General features: G+C 47.3%; 1 protein-coding gene across 2 annotated transcripts in view; it reads right to left on the bottom strand.

The window, feature by feature from the left end:
• The window catches only part of CAMK1D (calcium/calmodulin dependent protein kinase ID), a 497,275-nt gene that overhangs the window by 329,398 nt on the left and 148,284 nt on the right, over window positions 1-19,593 (bottom strand). The window contains exon 2 of one of the 2 annotated variants that reach the window (XM_017886698.1): window positions 14,473-14,570. The exons of the other annotated variant lie outside the window; for it this stretch is intronic. Coding sequence (XP_017742187.1) covers window positions 14,473-14,555 — 83 coding nt within the window. The 5' untranslated portion in view covers window positions 14,556-14,570. The remainder of the gene's footprint in view (window positions 1-14,472; window positions 14,571-19,593) is intronic. 2 annotated transcript variants of the gene reach the window in all.

The following is a 19,593-nucleotide window of genomic DNA, read 5'->3' as shown; positions in this document are numbered from 1 at the left end:
GGTGGAGCTTGCAGTGAGCCAAGACTGCACCACTGCACTCCAGCCTGGGCAACAGAGCAAGATTCCATCTCAAAAAAAGAAAAAAGAAAGAGAGAGCCCAGATCTTCCCTTTACTCCTTTACAGTGTGTACAGAAACTTACATTTCCCAACAATGGTTTAATTCATTATCTTTTCTTTTTGAGAGAGTCTCACTTTGTTGCTCAGGCTGGAATGCAGCGGCACAATCTCAGCTTACTGCAAACTCCGTCTCCCAGGTTGAAGCAATTCTCCAGTCTCAGCCTCCTGAGTAGCTGGAATTACAGGCACGTGGCATCCCACTCGGCTAGTTTTTGTATTTTTAGTAGATACGGGGTTTCGCCATGTTGGCCAGGCTGGTCTCAAACTCCTGCCCCCAAGTGATCCTCCCACCTCGGCCTCCCAAAGTGCTCAGATTACAAGCGTGAGCCACCTTGCCCAGCCTCATACATTATCTTTTCTGATCCTCACAGCAACCTCAGGAAACAAGCTGAACAGGCATCATACATCCATCACATGGACGGGAAAATAAAGGGTCAGGAAGTTAACTGACTTACCGTCTTCACACATCTAGAATCAACCTACATTCTCCTTCCGTCTTATCTATGACTCTCATTCAAAAGGATGAATTCTAAATGGCAATTTCCATTGACATGTGATGTGCAGAGGACTGGAACAAGGGAGGAGGAGGAGGAGGAAGATGGCAGCTGTCTGAAATCATTTGTGTATTGAATCAGCCCTCCTTGGCTTCTTTAGCATCTGGTACACACTAGAGCATCAAGTCCTGGCCCTAATAAAGACCAAACAGCAATAAAGCCACAAAGAAGAGATCTGACTGCTCTGAGAAGCGTAATTAAATTCTCAGAAAACAGATTCGAGTGCTGCACCATTTGCTTTCAATATTATTTATTCTTTGTTGTGCAAATGTGCCAGACAAGCAATAAAGGAGAGACACTGCTGTAATGAGCACAATCTAAGCTCATTTTGCAGACCAAGCAAGGAGCTGGATGGACCAACTGCCCAGGAAAGAACCCTCCAGAAAGGAGGGCCTGAGCTCTGAGTGAGAAGCAGCACTGACACTGGCCACACTGGGAAGCTTTTGATCTTCCTTTGAGAGGCTTTCTACACCCATTTTACTGCCTTTAAAATTATAGTGCAGGCCTAATGGTCTCTATATTCCTATCCAACAATGAGTTTTGCAGAGGAATTTTCATTTCCTTGGCATCCTTGAAAGAAAAGAGGTCAACAAGCTCCTCTACCTAAAACAAGTGCAATTCTTAAAGACTCCCGGGAGCCATCTGTTCTTAACACACATGGCCAACGTGGCCTCCAGGTTTCACTTTGCTCCTCTACAACCGCACGCCTCTTTTCTCTCAGACTGCTCACACTGACTGCTTCTGCATCTATCAGGACAGCATGGGGTTAACAATGATCACAGAGCACCTCCAACATAAACAGCAATACAGGGAGGAAAATGCCAAGAACTAAAACAAAATGATGATGGCGCCTGACTGCCCTGCTGTCAGTCAGAAGCAAGAATCAGTGGCGGCCTGTGCTTCGAAGCGTTGCTTTGTTGCTGCCAATGTTCTTTCAGTTGCGAGTTCCTAAGTAGCAACGCTTCAGACTCTGCCTGCAAGGGATCTGGGCCCACACCTCAGGAGAGCATCAGAGCGGGCAAGAAAGCAGAGCGAGGGGTCATGGAACCTGAGGCTGTGTGCACTGCAGAACTCAGCGGAAAACCTGAGAGAAGCCCTGTCCCAAGAGGTAGTAAGAGAAAGGTACAAAGTGGCCTAAAGGTACAAAGTGGCCTAAAGGTACAAAGTGGGTCTTGACATGTTCCCAGGGAATCTCAAATTCAGCTTTTCTAGGTTGAGCACCATGATGGTTAATTTCATGTCAACCTAACCGCGTTAAGAGGTTCCCAAAAAGCTGGTAAAGCATCATTTCTGGGTGTGTCTATGAGGGTGCTTCTGGAAGAGATTAATATTTGAATTGCTAGTGAGTCAAGAAGGTTCACCCTCACTGATGTGGAAAGGCATCACCTAATCCACTGAGGACCTGGATGGAATGAAAAAGCAGAGGAAGTGTGGGTGACTTCACTTTCTCTTCTTCAGCGGGGCTACCTATCACCTCCTGACCTCGGACACTGGTGCTCCTGATTCTTGGGTCTTTGGACTCTGGGACTCACACCATGACCGCCATCTCCCTCCAAATCCCCTCAGTTCTCCGGCTTCCGGACTTGGACTGAATTACACCACTGGCTTTCCTGGGTCTCCAGCTCCCAGACGTGCGTGTGTGTGTGTGTGTGTGTGTGTGTGTATGCATGCGTGCGTGTAAAATGTGTATTTGGAAAATATTTGTGACATTTAGAAGACTGATCCACTTTTTGAGGATACATTACATACATCACACACACACACACATAGACACGCACACACACACATCTTATTGGTTCCGTTTATGTTTACTGGAGCAGCTTGACTAATACAAGCACCCAACTCTTTGGCTAATATGCTCAAGGTCTCTCCCGGAGAAATCCACGTCTCAGTGGACCCGGGGAAGCAGGTGCCCTGCGGGACTGTCATCCATATGAAATCCAGCTGACGCCCTCAGAAAGGAACTAAGTCTCCTTGAGGAAAACCCACTATCCTAAGTCCGGTATATTCCCTGCCTAAGAACTCGAACTTTTTAACACTGTAACTTTAATATCAGCACAAAGCAGGACTCCAAGAGAAAATACTTGAACCTGATCTTCCATCCTAAACACTATTTTGCTGGGGCCCATGGACCTAACTCTGAAAGGTTGGCCCAGTCATCATGGAAAAGGGGGAAAATCGTTTTGTCAGAAATCCCAAAAGAAAAACCCCCAAGCCAATTATCACCTGCAGTCAATCCTCACCTCAAATGTATTCATTCATAAGGGTGGAGCCAGCTGGCTAGGTCTGGCCCAACCGGAATTTTCTGTGATAAGATCTCCACTCACAAACGTCCCGCCCCTCTCCCCAGGAGCCCGCTCTTGCCCACTCCCTCCTCTCTCACAGCCCCATTCCCTGCTCTTCCTTCTTCCGTCCTCTTACCTCACCTGCGCTCTCCTCCCTTGTTAAAAGTAGCTTAGGCTGCCAGACAGCTGTGACACACGCCAAGAGGGGACCTGCTACTCAGCGGTAAACCGGGCGACCAGGAGTTTTCGGTTCATGCATCTCATTGAATGCATTTAAATATATTACATGCAGCCACCTGGCCACATCGGGCAGGGCAAGGAGCAAATTCTCCTCCTAAAATCCCAGCGGCAAAAGTGCACACACACAACACACATAGACTTACATGTCTACCCACACAAGTGCACACACACAACACACACAGACTTACATGTCTACCCACACATATGCATACACACATGTACATATAGACACATATACACACATGCATAAACATAAACATGCATACACATACATGCACATATATTTACATATGTGCACATCTAGGCATATACACGTAGGCACATATATGCATACATAGGCACACATGGACAAATACATACATGTATACACAAATATACACCCATGCACATCCATACACATACACATATGTGGGCATATGTATATGCACACACACGTAGGCACATGCATGCATAGGCACACACACATATACATATGCATATACACATATATACACAAATATGCACATATGCACACACACCCATGCATGTACACACATGCATGCTAATACACTGAAGGGCAACAGTGCACAACGGATGAAGCCTGTGCCAAGGGGGAGAACGTGGAGACACCACCATCGCAAAGGCAACACTGGACTGGCAAAGGCAGTGAACTGCACCCTGCAGTGAAGATGGGCTCCAAGGAGAAAGTGAGCATGGCAAGTAACACACCTTCCAGGGCCGCAGGCACACTATGGGACTCGACTCCCAGCCAGGCAACGGGTCCTACACACACCTCCTTCCCAACGCTCTGGCTTCACCCTCTCTACACTCCCACTGCCAGCCCTGGGCAGGCTGACCAGCCTTGTACCTGGAACGAGAGTAGCCATGACTGAGGAGCAAGCATCCCGGTGTCTGAGGACCCGGGCTAAAGCCTGGCACTGCTACTTCTAGGACAAGGCCTAGGGCAGGTGGCAGCGTGTGTCCTCTCCTCTGTATGGTGGAGGTAAATGATGGTGTCTGCCTTGTGGAGCTGCTGAGAGGACAGGCTGAGGCTTCCCACGGGATGCAGGTCAGTAGGGGCCGGGTCCTGCGGTCCAGGACCTGCCTTGAACCCAGTGCTGCCCTTGAACCAAGACACCTCATCTCCCCACACTGGATTTTCTCACTGGTAACCTGAGAAACAGGCCAGCATTGGCAATGTTCCCTCCAGCTTGCACGATACATCACCGCCTGATTTTCCGTTCCCTGGCTGGGGTCTCCTTCCTTTGGATTGCCCTTTCTCTGCCCCATCTTGCCCAGCACCATTGAGGACCTTCCTAAAGCTCTGCATCCGTCACAGCGTCACTCAGCCCAGAGTCTGCGATGTGCCTCATTCCTTCAGTCCAGACTGCCTGCTGCTCCCGGCACAGAGCCCTCTGCCCTATGACAGGCCCTCCTCACCATGCCACCGGCTCCATACTCACTCCTGACCCTGAGCGGGTGCCTGCCCTGGTGGCTGCCTGCCCTCCCTGCAGCTGCCTCAGTTCTATCCCAGCCCAGCACAGTCCAGGCTTCCCCGACTCTCCCTGGGGCCTGCAGCTCCAAGCGCTTCCATTCCGTTCTGCCGCCACCCCTCCTCCATGCAGGTCACAGCAGCATTGTCACCTCAGCAACTCCACACACTGCCCCAAGAGCATCAGATGGCTTTTGGGGGACCATACCCTTGAGACATACCAGGGTTCTCAACCCAAGCACCCCTGACACTCGGGTTGGATAATGCTTTAGGGTGGGGAGGCTGTGCTGCGCATTGAGGGGTGTTTAGCAACATCCCTGATCTCCACCCACAGACACTAGAAGCGGCACACACACCCAAATGTTTCCAGATGTCACCAAATGTCCCCTGATGGGGAAAAATCACTCTCGGTTGAGAACTGCTGGAATATGCTTATCTCCGCCGATAAGCCAGGAGGAATTCCTGGTGAACAGAGTCCATGTTCTTCTTCTCTTTTTATTTCCTCCAAGCACCTAGCACAGAGCCGTGCATACAACAGACCCTATGTAAATACCTGGAAGGAACGAACACACGAATGGCACATGACACGGCAATCCTGCGGAACAGCGCTGAGCACAGGCACTCACGCCCCAGGTAAGCCAAGACTTCTGCACACCTGAAGTCCCCCTCGCCCCTTACCAGACGATAAACTAGCACCAGAATTTCTCAATCTCTGCACCTCTTAGTGAGTTTCAACCAGTACACAGCACTCTGAATATACGAGGGCTCAATAAAAATGTGAAGGCTAAGTAAATTCTGCCCCTAGGGCACTATTTATGGGAAAAAAAATAACTAAAATAAACAGGAAATTGCTACGACCCACTTAGGCTGGGACTACCGACTTCCCCTTTCCCTGTGTTTTCCATCATTGCTTTGTGAGCAGAATGGATTGAGTTGAGGGCGAGGTGGAGTATGGGAAAGGGCATGGATTTTGGAGTCAGGGGGACAGGGATCTGGGTGCCAGAAATGCCCATGATTAGCCCAGAGGTCTTTGGCACACTGCCTCTGGAAGCTTCACTTTCCTCATCTGTAAGAGGAAATATAATGCCAACCACAGGAGGTTATTGTGAGGTTGCACTGAAGCAAACTACGTGCAAGTGTTCACACAATAGGCAGTTAATAACAGCACAGTTTCTTCGTCTTCAGGCTAACAAGAGAATGTGATCATGTCATTTTTAATCAACAAATAAGAGGCGTACAACATACCTGTGTAGTTCACTGCTAAGTCCCTTGCAAAGAATCCACACTTGGTGTCTAATAAAAGGAAGGTTGATTCAACCTTCAAGGACAAATTGGCAGAATGCCCAAGCCTCTTTAGCTGGATAATCTTATCTAAACTGAAGCCCAGAAAGGTTCAGTGACTCATCCAAGGTCACAAGGCAAAGGGTGGGGTCAGGCTTCATAATCTGATCTTTTCTACTGTATGCCTCAACTTCTTACTTTTCCAGTAGAATTCTCAATCTCTGGAATGGCATGCCACCCAGTCCCGGCAATGGCAGCAAAGGCCCCTCCATGCCCGCAGGGAAAGGTTCCCGGTGCTGGCTGCCTGTCACCACCAGAGCAGATTCACCCTGGGCAATGCTATGTCTCACTGACCTCTAGGCTCAGTGAAGTCTGAGAAGAGGTGAGCCAGGTCCTCAAAGGGACTAATTCTGAACCAGGAGACAAAGAAAGAAGTCAGACAGCGGTTTTTTGGGGGGATTTTTTTGTTTTTGTTTTGTGTTTTTGAAACAGAGTCTTGTTCTTGTTGCCCATGCTAGAGTGTAGTGGCACGATCTCAGCTCACTGCTATCTCCACCTCCAAAGTTCCAGCAATTCTCTTGCCTCAGCCTCCCAAGTAGCTGGGATTACAGGCACCCTCCACTATGCCCAGCTAATTTTCGTATTTTTAGTAGAGATGGGGTTTCACCATGTTGGCCAGGCTGGTCTCGAACTCCCGACCTCAAGTGATCTGCCCACCTCGGCCTCCCAAAGTGCTGGGATTACAGGCGTGAGCCACCACATGTGGCCCAGATAGTTTTCTTCTAACTCCAAATACTTCACAGAGCCAAAGACTATGCCTTCTTGGAGCATCCTGGTGCTGTCACGGTCCTAAACGATCTGTGGACTGGTCCTCTTCCTGTAATTCCCTCTCCTTGAATAGACCATGGCCAGTGTCACTCTCTCCCAGAGCTATGGTAAGGTTCCAGAATTCTGCTTGGCAGAGACAACCTGTTATGTAACGGGGCTGCTAACTCCCGCCAATCTCTTGTGAAAGGCTTTCCTCAAAACAGCTAAGGGCAGACAACCAACCAACGACCTTAAGTTCTTCGCTGCTTGCTCTGCTCTAAGGTATTCCCTCCTTTTTCAAACCCTTGTGTTGGAGAAAAGCAGAAAAATAGCCCTCCTTTGTGTGCTTCCAGCCAAATCCTATCATAAAACCCTGGTGTGCCACCTCCCAGACACCGAGCCTCCTTGGAAAACATTCGGATCTGGCGGGAAATCAATCCTAATGCCTCAGGGCCAGCCACATCAAAGTGTTTATTTCTGCTTTCGGTTCTGACACATCTTTCTTTTTTCATTTGATTTTTTTTCAGAAGGAACTGGAAGGTAAGAAAATCATAAAATATGCATGTAGATATGGATTGTGGGCAGCAGAGACAAAGCAGGATTCTTACCAGAATGAGAAAAGAGGGATCCGCTCCTGGCAATGAAATGAGACCCAAGACCGTCCATCCGCATCTTACGGAGGTGACTGGTCACCCTAAGTGACCTCATCAGTTCAGCCTCTGAGTACTGAGATTGATAAAAGGACCACATAGGAAAGAACTGCCCAGGAAGCCTTTATTTTCCTGATCTCATTTCCATTCCTCTTGCTTCTAGCTCATCAATCAGCAAATAGCATACATAACTTTAAAGCACTAAGTTCAATATGGATGCAAAAAAAAAAAAAAAAAGCTGTAATCTATAAGCCAAGCGAGTAGATTTCAGGTATGACCCAGGGGAAGGCATTTGCAATCTATGTCTTGATTTATCCACTGCTAAAATTGTGCATGAGTATCTGCTGCCCAAATTCTATTGTGTAAATGCACAGAAATCCTTAATGAGATGACATTCTATGGAAGAAACAGCTCTATAGACAAAGCAAGGCAATATTATTATTGCTTCTCATCATTACCTCTTCATCTGCAAAGTACTAAATTGTACCCCCAACCAGTCTGAACGTAAAGAAGTACAGAGTTCAATGGCAACAACGACTTTGATGATGTCTTGGGGCTCCGAGGTCTGAAAATTAGCTACTTTTCCATCCTCTCTCACCTTGGAGGTCTGCTTCCCCATTACTTCCCACCACCCAGCTCCCTCTGGAAGCCAGAGTTTCTTTTCAATTTCACCTCCACTCTTCAAGCAGCTGTGGCCTAGCCCCTCCCTAATGACATCCAGTGATGAGAGCTAACTCAGCACTTCCTGAAGTGCTCCTCCTTTTCTTTAGAATCCAAGCTTTATCCGGGCTGAAAATCGAACACATCAGTGGATGTGGGATTCAGCCATATCTTAGCCAAAGAGATCCTGAATACCTCTCTCTGTGCCAAACCCACCTACTCCTGCCTTAAGGCCTTACCTACCGGATAACGCAGAAGTCTTCTCCCTCGTTCTCCTGGTGCCAGGTGCCCACTCTAAGATCACGGTCACAGAACAAATGAGCTCTTTCCGTCCGGCTCAGGCCCTCGGCTTGGAGCCCCAGGTCCACACTACGTCTCTACTGCATCTAATCCCCCTCACATTCTTCCTTCATCTGTTTCCCTCTTTCCTCCCACCCTTTCTCATATGGTTTGGTTGTGTCCTCACCCAAATCTCATCTTGAATTGTAGCTCCCATAATCCCCATGTGTCATGGGAAGGACCTGCTGGGAGGTAACTGAATCATGAGGGTGGGTTTTTCCCGTGCTGTTCTCATGATAGTAAGTTTCATGAGATCTGATGGTTTTATACGGGGCAGTTTCCCTGCACATGCTCTCTTGTCTGGTGCCAAAAAAGATGTGCCTTTGCTCCCCATTCGAATGCCTTCTGCCATGACTGTGAGGCCTCCCCAACTATGTGGAACTGTGAGTCCATTAAACCTCTTTTTCTGTATAAATTATCCAGTCTCAGGTATTTCTTCATAGCAGTATGAAAATGGACTAATACAGTTCTCCAACCCACCCAAACAAATATCTTCCTACAACATCCCTCATCTACTGTCCCCAGCCTCTGGACATTCCAATCTAATCACCTAATTTGCCCTTTCTTGCTGCTTCCAAGGCTGAAGTTTAGTCAATTTTCATGAATCAGGCTTTTGTAAAATTGGACTTTTCAAGCCCAGACATTTGGGATACAGACATAAAATTAAAATAAAATATATTAGAGTTTGAGTAGTTGCATTTCATAATTTTTAACAAGTAAAGTTTATGTCAGGTATTGCTGTAAAGGAACACACACCAAATCTTAAACCTAGTAGAATTTAAGCCCATCACAACCATAAAAAGAAATTCAACCTTTTTTTTTTTTTGAGATGGAGTCTTGCTCTGTCACCAGGCTGAGGTAGAGTGGCGCAATCTTGGCTCACTGCACCTTCCTCCTCCCAGGTTCAAGTGATTCTCCTGCCTCAGCCTCCTGAGTAGCTAGGACTACAGGCACGCACAACCATACCCTGCTAATTTTTGTATTTTTAGTAGAGACGGGATTTCACCATGTTAGCCAAGATGGTCTCAATCTCTTGACCTTGTGATCCACCCGCCTTAGCCTCCCAAAGTGCTGAGATTACAGGCATGAGCCACTGCGCCCGGCTCAACTTGTTTTTAAATGCTGTTAACAAAATACATGGAATCAACTCAAATGCCCATCAGTGAGAGACTGGATAAAGAAAATGTGGTACATATACACCATGGAATACGATGCAGCCACAAAAAGGAGTGAGATCATGTCCTTTGCAGGGACATGAATGGAGCTGGAAGCCATTACCCTCAGCAAACTAACGCAGTAACAGGAAACCAAACACCGCATGTTCTCACTTATAAGTGGGAGCTAAACAACGAGAACACACAGACACAGGGAGGAAAACACCACACACTGGTGCCTGTCGGGACTGGCTGCGGGGGGAAGGAGAGCATTAGGGAAAAGAGCTAATGCATGCCGGGCTTCAGACCTAGGTGATGGGTTGACAGGTGCAGCAAACTGCTAGGGCACACATTTCCCTACGTAACAAATCTGCACATCCTGCACATGCACCCCAGAACTAAAATAAAAATACAATTTAAATGAATAAACACATGCTGTTAGCAATGGGTTGTTTCTGTTGTATTGCTAACGAAAGTTAGGTATTGTCACAGAGACTCCAAGCTGTTCTTTCACCAGCTATTCCCTCTTCTAGGGCATAAGGCCCCTGGTTTGGGGCCAGACCTACCTCTCTCAAAATGGAGGCCATAGTTCCGCCTTTGCTTGGATATTACTGCCCATCAAGCCTCTCCTCATTGACATCAGCTCTGGGCCCCTTCTTCTGTGTCCTCTCCTCCATTCTGCTGTCTGGGATGTGGATGCCCCCATTTAGGACCATGCAATCAAGCCACACAAGACAGAGGAACAAGACAGAAACAGCCCAGGTCCCAGACTCCATGAAGAGCCACACCGAGGCTAGAGAGAAACAGCCCCTACCCTGGTTTGACCGCAGTTATTTGCAGTCATAGTTCTATGACTGGCAGGCAATCTTCACCCTAACTGATATAGTCATTAAAGTTTAAGTGTCTCGGATTTAAAACCTTAACACCAACTTCCTAAAGACATTAGCAACCAAGGCAATTTACTGAGAATACATCTGTCTACATCCTTTAAAGAACCAGGGAACATTTAAGAAAACACATACATAATGGGCTAGGCATGGTGGGGTAACAGCTGTGATCCCAGCACTTTGGGAGGCCGAGGCAGGAGGACTGCTTAAGCTCAAGAATTCAAGACCAGTCCGGGCAACATGGTGAAACTCCATCTCTACCAAAAAAAAAATAGAGGGCATGGTGGCACACCCAAGTAGCTCCAGTACTCAGGAGGCTGAGGTGGGATGACAGCTTGACCCCAGGAGGTAGAGGTTGTAGTGAGCTGAGATAGTGCCACTGCACTCCAGCCTGGGTGACAGAGTGAGACCCTGTCTCAAGAAGAAAACAAAAAAAACATATAAAGGAATATTTGAGAAAAAAAGTTTTACCAACAGTAGGTAAATATGTATTTCCAATTTTTAAATCTTTCACCCACTAAATTCTCAACAGACAACAATGACTCCTGTTGGACATTCTTCCTTCCTGATTCTATTAGTGTCACATGTTGGAGTCTTTTCGTTCTTTCAAATTGTCCAGCTGTTTAATCCTCAACTTTCCAAAGGACGTCGAAAGTTAAATGAACAATGTACAAACATGAGCCATTCTGGGATTCTGCATTTCTCAGAGAGCTAAATGTTTTGTGCCATTTATGAGAAAAGAGTCTTTGAATTTAAAAATTCAGTTAAATTTTTTTAAAACTGGAAAAAACTGACCTATCAAAACAGAAGTGTCTCAGAACATCAGAAAAGGCATATCATGGTTGTAACTAACTGGAAACATCCCTTGATAACATTTAGCTCATTCTAAAGACCCACTCCAATGGCTATCACTATATCCTGCATTATTATAAGGTCATTTGCACACACACCCATTAGAAGAAACAGATGTTCACCTGAATCTGAAAATTTTTTTAAAAAGCAAGTAAATTGAAGCCATTTCCTTCTTCACAAATGGTATGGGCTTTACCTGGAGCAATATATTTTTTTGTTCTGAGACATTCACAAGAATGACAAGATGTGCTTGCTTCAGAATTCACCTGGAATAACCAGATTCTAAGTTTACAGCCCACAAGTTTGCGGCTCAGAAGTTCACAGTCCACCTTTCTTTTTAATTGAAGGGTTTTGATAGTGGTGTTTTTAATTCACAATAAGAAGGTTTTCCACGAGAAGAAAGTCCATGTCTGAGCCACTCTGACCACAGCGATCTCGTTTAGAATCAGTTGTATTACTAGATCTCAAATCCGAAACAATGAGGCACTAGGTTCTTAGTCAACCAAACCGATCATGGTGAAAAGTCACATGAAAATTCAGGGCCAGGCTGGGCACAGCGGCCCACGCCTGTAATCCCAGCCCCTTGGCAGGCCGAGGCGGGCAGATCACCTGAGGTCAGGAGTTTGAGACCAGCCTGGCCAACACGGGAAAACCCCGCCTCTACTAAAAATAAAAATAAAAAAATTAGCCAGGTGTGGTAGCACACGCCTGTAGTCCCAGCTACTCGGGAGGCTGAGGCAGGAGAATCACTTGAACCCAGAAGGCAGAGGTTGCAGTGAGCCAAGATCGCCCCACTGCACTCCAGCCTGGGCAACAAAGTGAGACTCTGTCTCAAAAAACTAAAAAAAGAAAGAAAATTCCAGGCAAAAGCAAATAGGAAATGGACATAAAAATATCTGGCTTTATGATGCACTAAACTGAAATGCAGGGGTGGGGGCATCAGATTTATCTTCCGACATATGATTTCCTAATATAATTATCTATGTGTGTGTACGTAACACTAATATAAAAAATTAGCATGCATTTCCTAAGTACACACCATTTGATAAAGAAAATGGCTAAAATAAGCTGTGTACCAAAATATACAAAGAGAACCTGGCTTGGGATTCGGCATTTTTCATAGATAACCTACCACAGATAATCTGGCTCTATAACTAAATTTAAGCTTCTTCTAGCATTTCTCTTCCTCTGATGGACTGTGCTATAAATGGTTAAGATTTTTTTCTTGTCAATAATGGCACAACACCTGTCAGACGTGAGACACCCAAACTTGCTGGGCTTTTCATGACTCCTTTGGGAACCACAGTAGGCTCAGTATTTCCTCCTCCACCAGCACTGCGCTCAAGAGATGTTCACTACATTAACCCAGGTCTCAAGTCCCAGGAGAAACGTCCTGTGATCTTCCTTCATCCACCAGCGTATTTCCCCTCACCTCTGTCCAACGGCATCCCCACATTTTAAAGCAACACGCACCTTCCATTTGTCCTCCTAAATCTCAGGTGAGAGGAGAGGCTTCCAACAGAAATCCACTGTGACTTCCCTGTGGCGGCTCAGCTGCAATCCACTTAATCCCACCCCACATAACCTAGAAAACTAAAAACAGATATACAGGCAGGGCCCAGTGGCTCACGCCTGTAATCCCAGCACTTTGGGAGGCGGAGGTGGGCAGATCACCGGAGGTCAGGAGTTCGAGACCAGCCTGGTCAACATAGTGAAACCCCATCCCTACTAAAAATACAAAAATTAGCCAGGCATGGTGGCAGGCACCTGTAATCCCAGCTACTCGGGAGGCTGAGGTGGCAGAATTGCTTGAACCCAGGAGGTGGAGGTCACAGTGAGCTGAGATTGTGCCACTGCACTCCAGCCTGGGTGACAGTGAGACTCTGTCTCAAAAAAAAAAAAAAAAGAAAAAGAAAGAAAATTGCAGGTATGTGTGTATACATGCATTTTCTTGTGAGAAGATGCACAGCTTCCACCTGATGTTTCAGACAACGTTAAAAGGTTAAGAACATGTACTCAGTGCTCATGGAAGTTTCCTTCCTGCCCCAGCATGCTGAAAGATGCGAGGCTGCTGATGCTGGCCACATCTCCCCAGGACCCCTGTGAGTACCCCAAAGGTAACCCTGCCCAGTCTCATGCTTCAGTCTGTGCTCCTCAACCCTTATAGAAATCACTCACTAGCCACGCCACTACTTCTTACAGGACACACCAGCAGGACCTGTCCTGGGGTAGCCCAAGGGATAGACTGCAGACCACAGCAGGTTGTTTCTAGAAACTGTGTCATTAAAAGATTTGCCTACATGGCTCACTGAACATGCCACAATGCCCTGATATCAACAAGAATACAGAAAGCAAGTGTGCGAGGGTTTCATCCACGAATAAAAGCACCCTGAACCTGCCAGGAACAGGAGCAGAGCCAGGGAAGCCGCGTATCCGCCATCAGCCAGAGACAGAGGAGACAGAGGGAGTGGGGCTTTAAAATCAGTCCCAAAGATGAACAATCCTATACCAAGAAAGTAACAACGGAGAGTCACCTACAGCAACAGGAGCAGCCGTCCTTGTGTGCAGCTCAGGGGACCTCAAGCTAGCAGCCCAGAGGCTCAGACATGCAGGTGTGGCTGGGAGCCCACAAATGACTCCTTGGGGTCATGAGGATCTGCCCCTGGGCCCTGTGGCCCTTAAATGGTCAGTGTCACCATGTGATATTGTGACCGTCACACAGTGGCTGTGTGTGCATTTTTGTTACTACAGTTTCATTTCATTTCATCTGAGATGAGGTCTCACTGTGTTGCCCAGGCTGGTCTTAAACTCTTGACCTCAGGCAATCCTCCCACCTCCACCTCCCAAGTAGCTGGGATTACAGGTGTGTGCCACTGCATCTAGCTAATTTTTTGTAGAGACAGGGTCTCACCATATTGCCCAGGTGAGTCTTAAACTCCTGGGCTAAAGCGATCCTCCCACATCAGCTTCCCAAAAGCATGCGAGCGGATGGCAGGTATGAGCCATTGCACCCAGCCTTTTCTTTTTTTTTTTTTTTTTTTTTTTTTTTTTTTTTTTTTTTGAGATGAGGTGTTACTCCAGTTTCCTAGTAAGCACAACCCCACAGTTTGATTTCTCTGTTCATGGCAGGAATAGCAGAATTTCACCATGATGGCTGCTCAGGCTGCCACAAACCTGGCATCATGAAGGGCAGCCCCAGAGTGGAAGGAGCTGGGCCTGCAACCGCAACAGCCACGGTAGGGGCTTCCCACTGTCATCCTCTCAAAGACACCCTGTGAAAAAAAGAAAAAAATTAAGCCTCCAGTCAGAAATGCATTAAACAGGCCAGACACAATGGCTCACACCTGTAATCTCAGCATTTTGGAAGGCTGAGGCGGGCGGATCACTTGAGGTCAGGAGTTCGAGACCAACCTGGCCAACATGGTGAAACCCCATCTCTACTAAAAATAAAAAATTAGCCAGGCGTGGTGGTGGTGCCTGTAATCCCAGCAACTTGGGAGGCTGAGGCAGGAGAATCGCTTGAACCCGGGAGATGGAGGCTGCAGTGACCGAGATGGCACCACTGAACTCCAGCCTGGGTGACAGAGTGAGACTCTGTCTCAAACAAAAAAAAGAAATTCTTTAAACAGAAGGAGACTAGAATCATGGCTACAGAGCTTTTAATGACTTTACCAACAATTAGCAACCGGGGCCGGCCTCCCTGTGCCAGACTCTGCAGGAAACGCTCATGATTTCAGTCCATCCTCTCGGCGATACTGGGAGGTGTTTCCCCACTTCGTAGGTGAGAAAAGGCAGGCACAACCTGCCCACTGCCTGCAGCTCAACAGGACACCTAGGGCTGACTTACAAGATCTTTTATTCCGGTAGAATTTTCTTTCATACAAGGAAATTTCCCCCCATCCACCCCTCACAACAGAAAAAATATATACATTTCCTTATTTTTGTATCACCTCCAAAAATATTTTTTGAATGACCTTGGCCTATGAGGCAGAAGTCATTTTCTAATAATAAAAAAGGGTTAGTGCTCCTGGCAGAAGCACTATCACCTGGTTCAACCTCTGTCACTGGTGTGAAGACCACCACATCCAGCCCGATGAACTCAATTAATCACCATCAGTTACACACCAGAACAGCACAGCCAAATGTTCCCAGGGATTTCCTAGCAAAGCCTGAGGTTCTGTCTTCAAACACCTGCACACACACGCGTGCACGCGCACACATACACACTCTCATACCCTCCAGTGGTGCAGTTACAACCAAGTGAGCATGGGGCCAGGTGATTCTGGCAAAAACACAGAAATCAGCATGTCTCAAATCCCAGCATCTGCACAGAACCATTTTCCTTATTTTCCTTCGTAGAAATTCCCACCTAAACATGAGTTTATTTCTGGAAATCACTTTGTTCCATTCATGTTTTAAGAACAATTTTTTATGGATACCTAATAGTTGGACATATTTATGGGGCATGTGTGATATTCTGATGTGTGTGTACAGTATGTCATCACCAAATCAGGGTATTTAGGATATCTATCATGCTCTAACATTTACCATTTCTCTGTGGTTTTTCTTTTTTCTTTTTGGCTCATTGCAACCTCCGCCTCCTGGGTTCAAGCGATTCTCCTGCCTCAGCCTCCTGAGTAGCTGCGATTACACGCATGTGCCACCACACCTGGCTAATTTTTGTATTTTTACTAAAGACAGGGTTTCACCACGTTGGCCAGGCTGGTCTTGGACTGACTTCAGGTGATCAGCCTGCCTCAGCCTCCCAAAGTGCTGTGATTACAGGCATGAGCCGCCGCACCCGGCCTCTTTGTAGTTTTTCTTTTGGTTATAGAGTGAGTAATTTCACTATAGAGTGAATATCGGTGAGACTGCCCTAACTCTATCATACTAAGAAGGTAATAATGTTCCGCTACTTTTTCTCAACGCCCTCCCTCTGTCCGCCCTCTGTCAGAATACCTCTTTCCCCCATATCACTATCCTGTCTTCCCATTAAGCTGAGGAGCCGGTCCCCCAAATCCCCTTCCACACCACAGGACCTAACAGCCCCCGGCAGCAGAATGACCTTGTCCCAGCACTCTGCAAGCAGCTGGCTTTAACGACAGTTCCAAGAACTGTCTCACCATTTCACTACACTTATCACACCCAAAACAATGTCCTCAGGCAGGACGGAAAGAACCTGCAAGTGATTGCCCAGGCCCAAGTAAGGCTTCACAGGAGCGGCCAGGGCTGGGTAGAGCAGGCGAGCTGCTGTCACTCAGAGGCCCTTGGAGACGGCACCCAGGAAACCCTCCCGACAGCAGCGGCTGAAGACACACCTGCAGGGCACCCACGTCTCCCCTGCTCCAGCCAAGGTGCCACCAGCACCTCCAGAGCCCAGACCCGTGAGTGTGGCTGCCCCGTTCACGCCTGCCCCACACTCCCTCCAGCCAGGGAACATCACGTCCAGGAACACATGCCTCTCGGGCTGAATGCTGGAATGCTGGTGTCAGGTGTCGGGGCACCTGGCAGCTGCAGGGACATCATCAGCCCGTGGTCCCACAGAACCAGCTTCACCTAAAAACAATCGCTGACACCAGAGAGTTCACCTCAGGCAAACTTCCGTGAGAGCTGCAGGTAACAGGTCAGAAATGATGGTGCAGGAGATTAAACAGAGGGGAGAAAGGGCTCGTCTAGCATAACTGCCGTGAAGGCAAAGGTGGAAGTTATCCCATTCATTTAAGTCATGTAAACCAGGCATCCCCAACCTCTGGTTAGGAAGGAGATGCACAGAGGAAGTGAGCAAGGAGAAAACCAGCGAAGCTTCATCTGTATTTCTCCCTCCTCCCAATGTCACCACAAGGGCCCGTTGTTAAACATGTACCAGCACACCACTGGGCTGTCTCCCTATCGCTTGATCGAAATGATCCTTATGGAAGCACAAATGACTGCACTGTCACTAAATCCAAGGGACACTTTTTAGTCTTTATTTTTCTTCAACTCTCCAGGAGGTTTGAGAGCTGATCTTCCCTCCCTCCTGAGCCTCCTCTCCTGCCTGGCTTCTGGGGCTCTCTGCTGACTTTTCTTCATTTCTAAGCACATGTTTTCAGGCCCTCCACACTAGGGCTCCTCAGCCTGCAGGCCATGCACCGGTACCAGTCCGAGGCCTGTTAGAAACCAGGCTGCACAGGCCGGGCGCGGTGGCTCAAGCCTGTAATCCCAGCACTTTGGGAGGCCGAGACGGGCGGATCACGAGGTCAGGAGATCGAGACCATCCTGGCTAACGCGGTGAAACCCCGTCTCTACCAAAAAATACAAAAAACTAGCCGGGCGAGGTGGCGGCGCCTGTAGTTCCAGCTACTCGGGAGGCTGAGGCAGGAGAATGGCGGGAACCCGGGAGGCGGAGCCTGCAGTGAGCTGAGATCCGGCCACTGCACTCCAGCCTGGGCGACAGCGCGAGACTCCATGTCCAAAACAAAACAAAACAAAAACAAACAAACAACACCAGGCTGCACAGCAGGAAGGGAGCGGCAAGTGAGGGAAACCTCGTCTGTCTTTACAGTCGCTCCCCATCCCTCGCATCACCGCCTGAGCTCCGCCTCCCGTCACATCAGTGGCGCCATCAGATTCTCATAGGAGCGTGAACCCTATTGTGAACTGCGCACGCGTCGGATCCAGGTTCCACGCTCCTTATGAGAATCTAATGCCTGATGATCCGTCACTGTCTCCCATCACCCCCAGATGGGACTGTCCAGTTACAGGAAAACAAGCTCCCACTGGCTCTACAATGATGGTGAGTTGTAGAATTACCTCATTATATATTACAATGTAATAATAATAGAAGTAAAGTGCACAATAAATGTCATGTGCTTGAATCATCCTAAAATCATCCACCATCCTGGTCCACAGAAAAATGGTCTTCCATGAAACCGGTCCCTGGTGCCAAAAAGGTTGGGGACTGCTGCTGGAGACAGTCTGTATTCACGAAAATCTCCTCTGCCATCTGCACTATCTGGAGTCACTGCTTATGTTCACAGTGAGTTGATCCGTGGAGTCAACCCCTCATTTTGTGCCCTGTAGAAGATGCTCTAAAGATAGTCATTTCGTCATACTATACTCATCCAGGGTGCACAGGGGAAACATGGAGTGTTAACCACCATCACATCCGGGACTTGGGCACCCACCTCTCTGATTTCAGGGGATTTGGAAGGCTTCTCCGGAAAAAAAAAAAAAAAAAAAATCTGCACCCATTCAACAGTCAACCCTGCAAACCTGACCTGACCCAGACTTGCAACTCTATGAAGTACAATAGCAAGCTGTTAGCAGTCACTTCTACTTAGAGTGAATGGGATTGGGAGAATTAGAGGGAATGATGGCTGTGAAGGGAGTGGAGCTTGGAAAAGAGGTTTCCTGGGACCTTAGGAAATACCATTGGATTTCCCAGGCTTGTGTTCATTAAAGGAGGTCGCCCTGTTGAGATCGTGAAATGCCAAGCTTATTTCAACAAGGTCAGAGGAGCCATCAACCCATATCTATTTAATAAGCGTGGATTAAATAGGTATTTTTACGCTGCAGGTAATTTGCTGTCCCAAATCCACACTTTCCATTTCAGCTAATATTGACATTTGCTGAATACGGCTCAGGGTCTAGAGAGAACCAACACTCTTCTGTTAGAACAGAGAGAAAAATCACAGTCCCAGTGACTCCTCAGAACAGACAGCATCTTTCTCAAGACAAAAGCCCCTTGTGGGATCCACAATAAGTGATTCCAGTTACTTGACACCTTTCTTCTGGGATCTGTGACATTGCAATGATGAACTAAGCTCGCTGCAGGCACTGATTTGAAAAGGACTCAGGCATGACTTTGGAGTCAACCCAATAAAATCAAACTCAAATCAACAAAAGTACAAATCAACTCAAGCTGTCTCTGCCACAGGCCAACTCCCAGGTCCATGTTAGCTGATAGAGAACAGTCCCTGAAATAAGTCATCAAATTATAAGCCTTGTGAATTGATCAATACGGTCACTCAATTTTATGAATTAGAGGCTGGAAGCAGTGTAGGGTCGTTCATTTGAAATAATACATGTATTCTTGGAAGAGTTCATATAAATCAAAATTTTCCATATAAAAGAGGAAACCAGATAATTAAAGGGACCTTGAGGAGAAGCCGATTTTAATGTAAAAATTTAGCTCCTAAAATGATGAGAACACATGAACATAATGCGAGGGACAGCAGACACCAGGGCCTCCTTCAGGGTAGAGGATGGGAGGAGGTAGGGGATCAGAAGAAATCACTATTGGTTACTAGGCTTAGT

Source organism: Rhinopithecus bieti, unplaced genomic scaffold, assembly GCF_001698545.2.
Source record: "Rhinopithecus bieti isolate Rb0 unplaced genomic scaffold, ASM169854v2 scaffold_13900, whole genome shotgun sequence".
In the NCBI taxonomy this organism is placed as follows: domain Eukaryota; kingdom Metazoa; phylum Chordata; class Mammalia; order Primates; family Cercopithecidae; genus Rhinopithecus; species Rhinopithecus bieti.
This window is presented reverse-complemented; position numbering and strand designations above follow the sequence as displayed.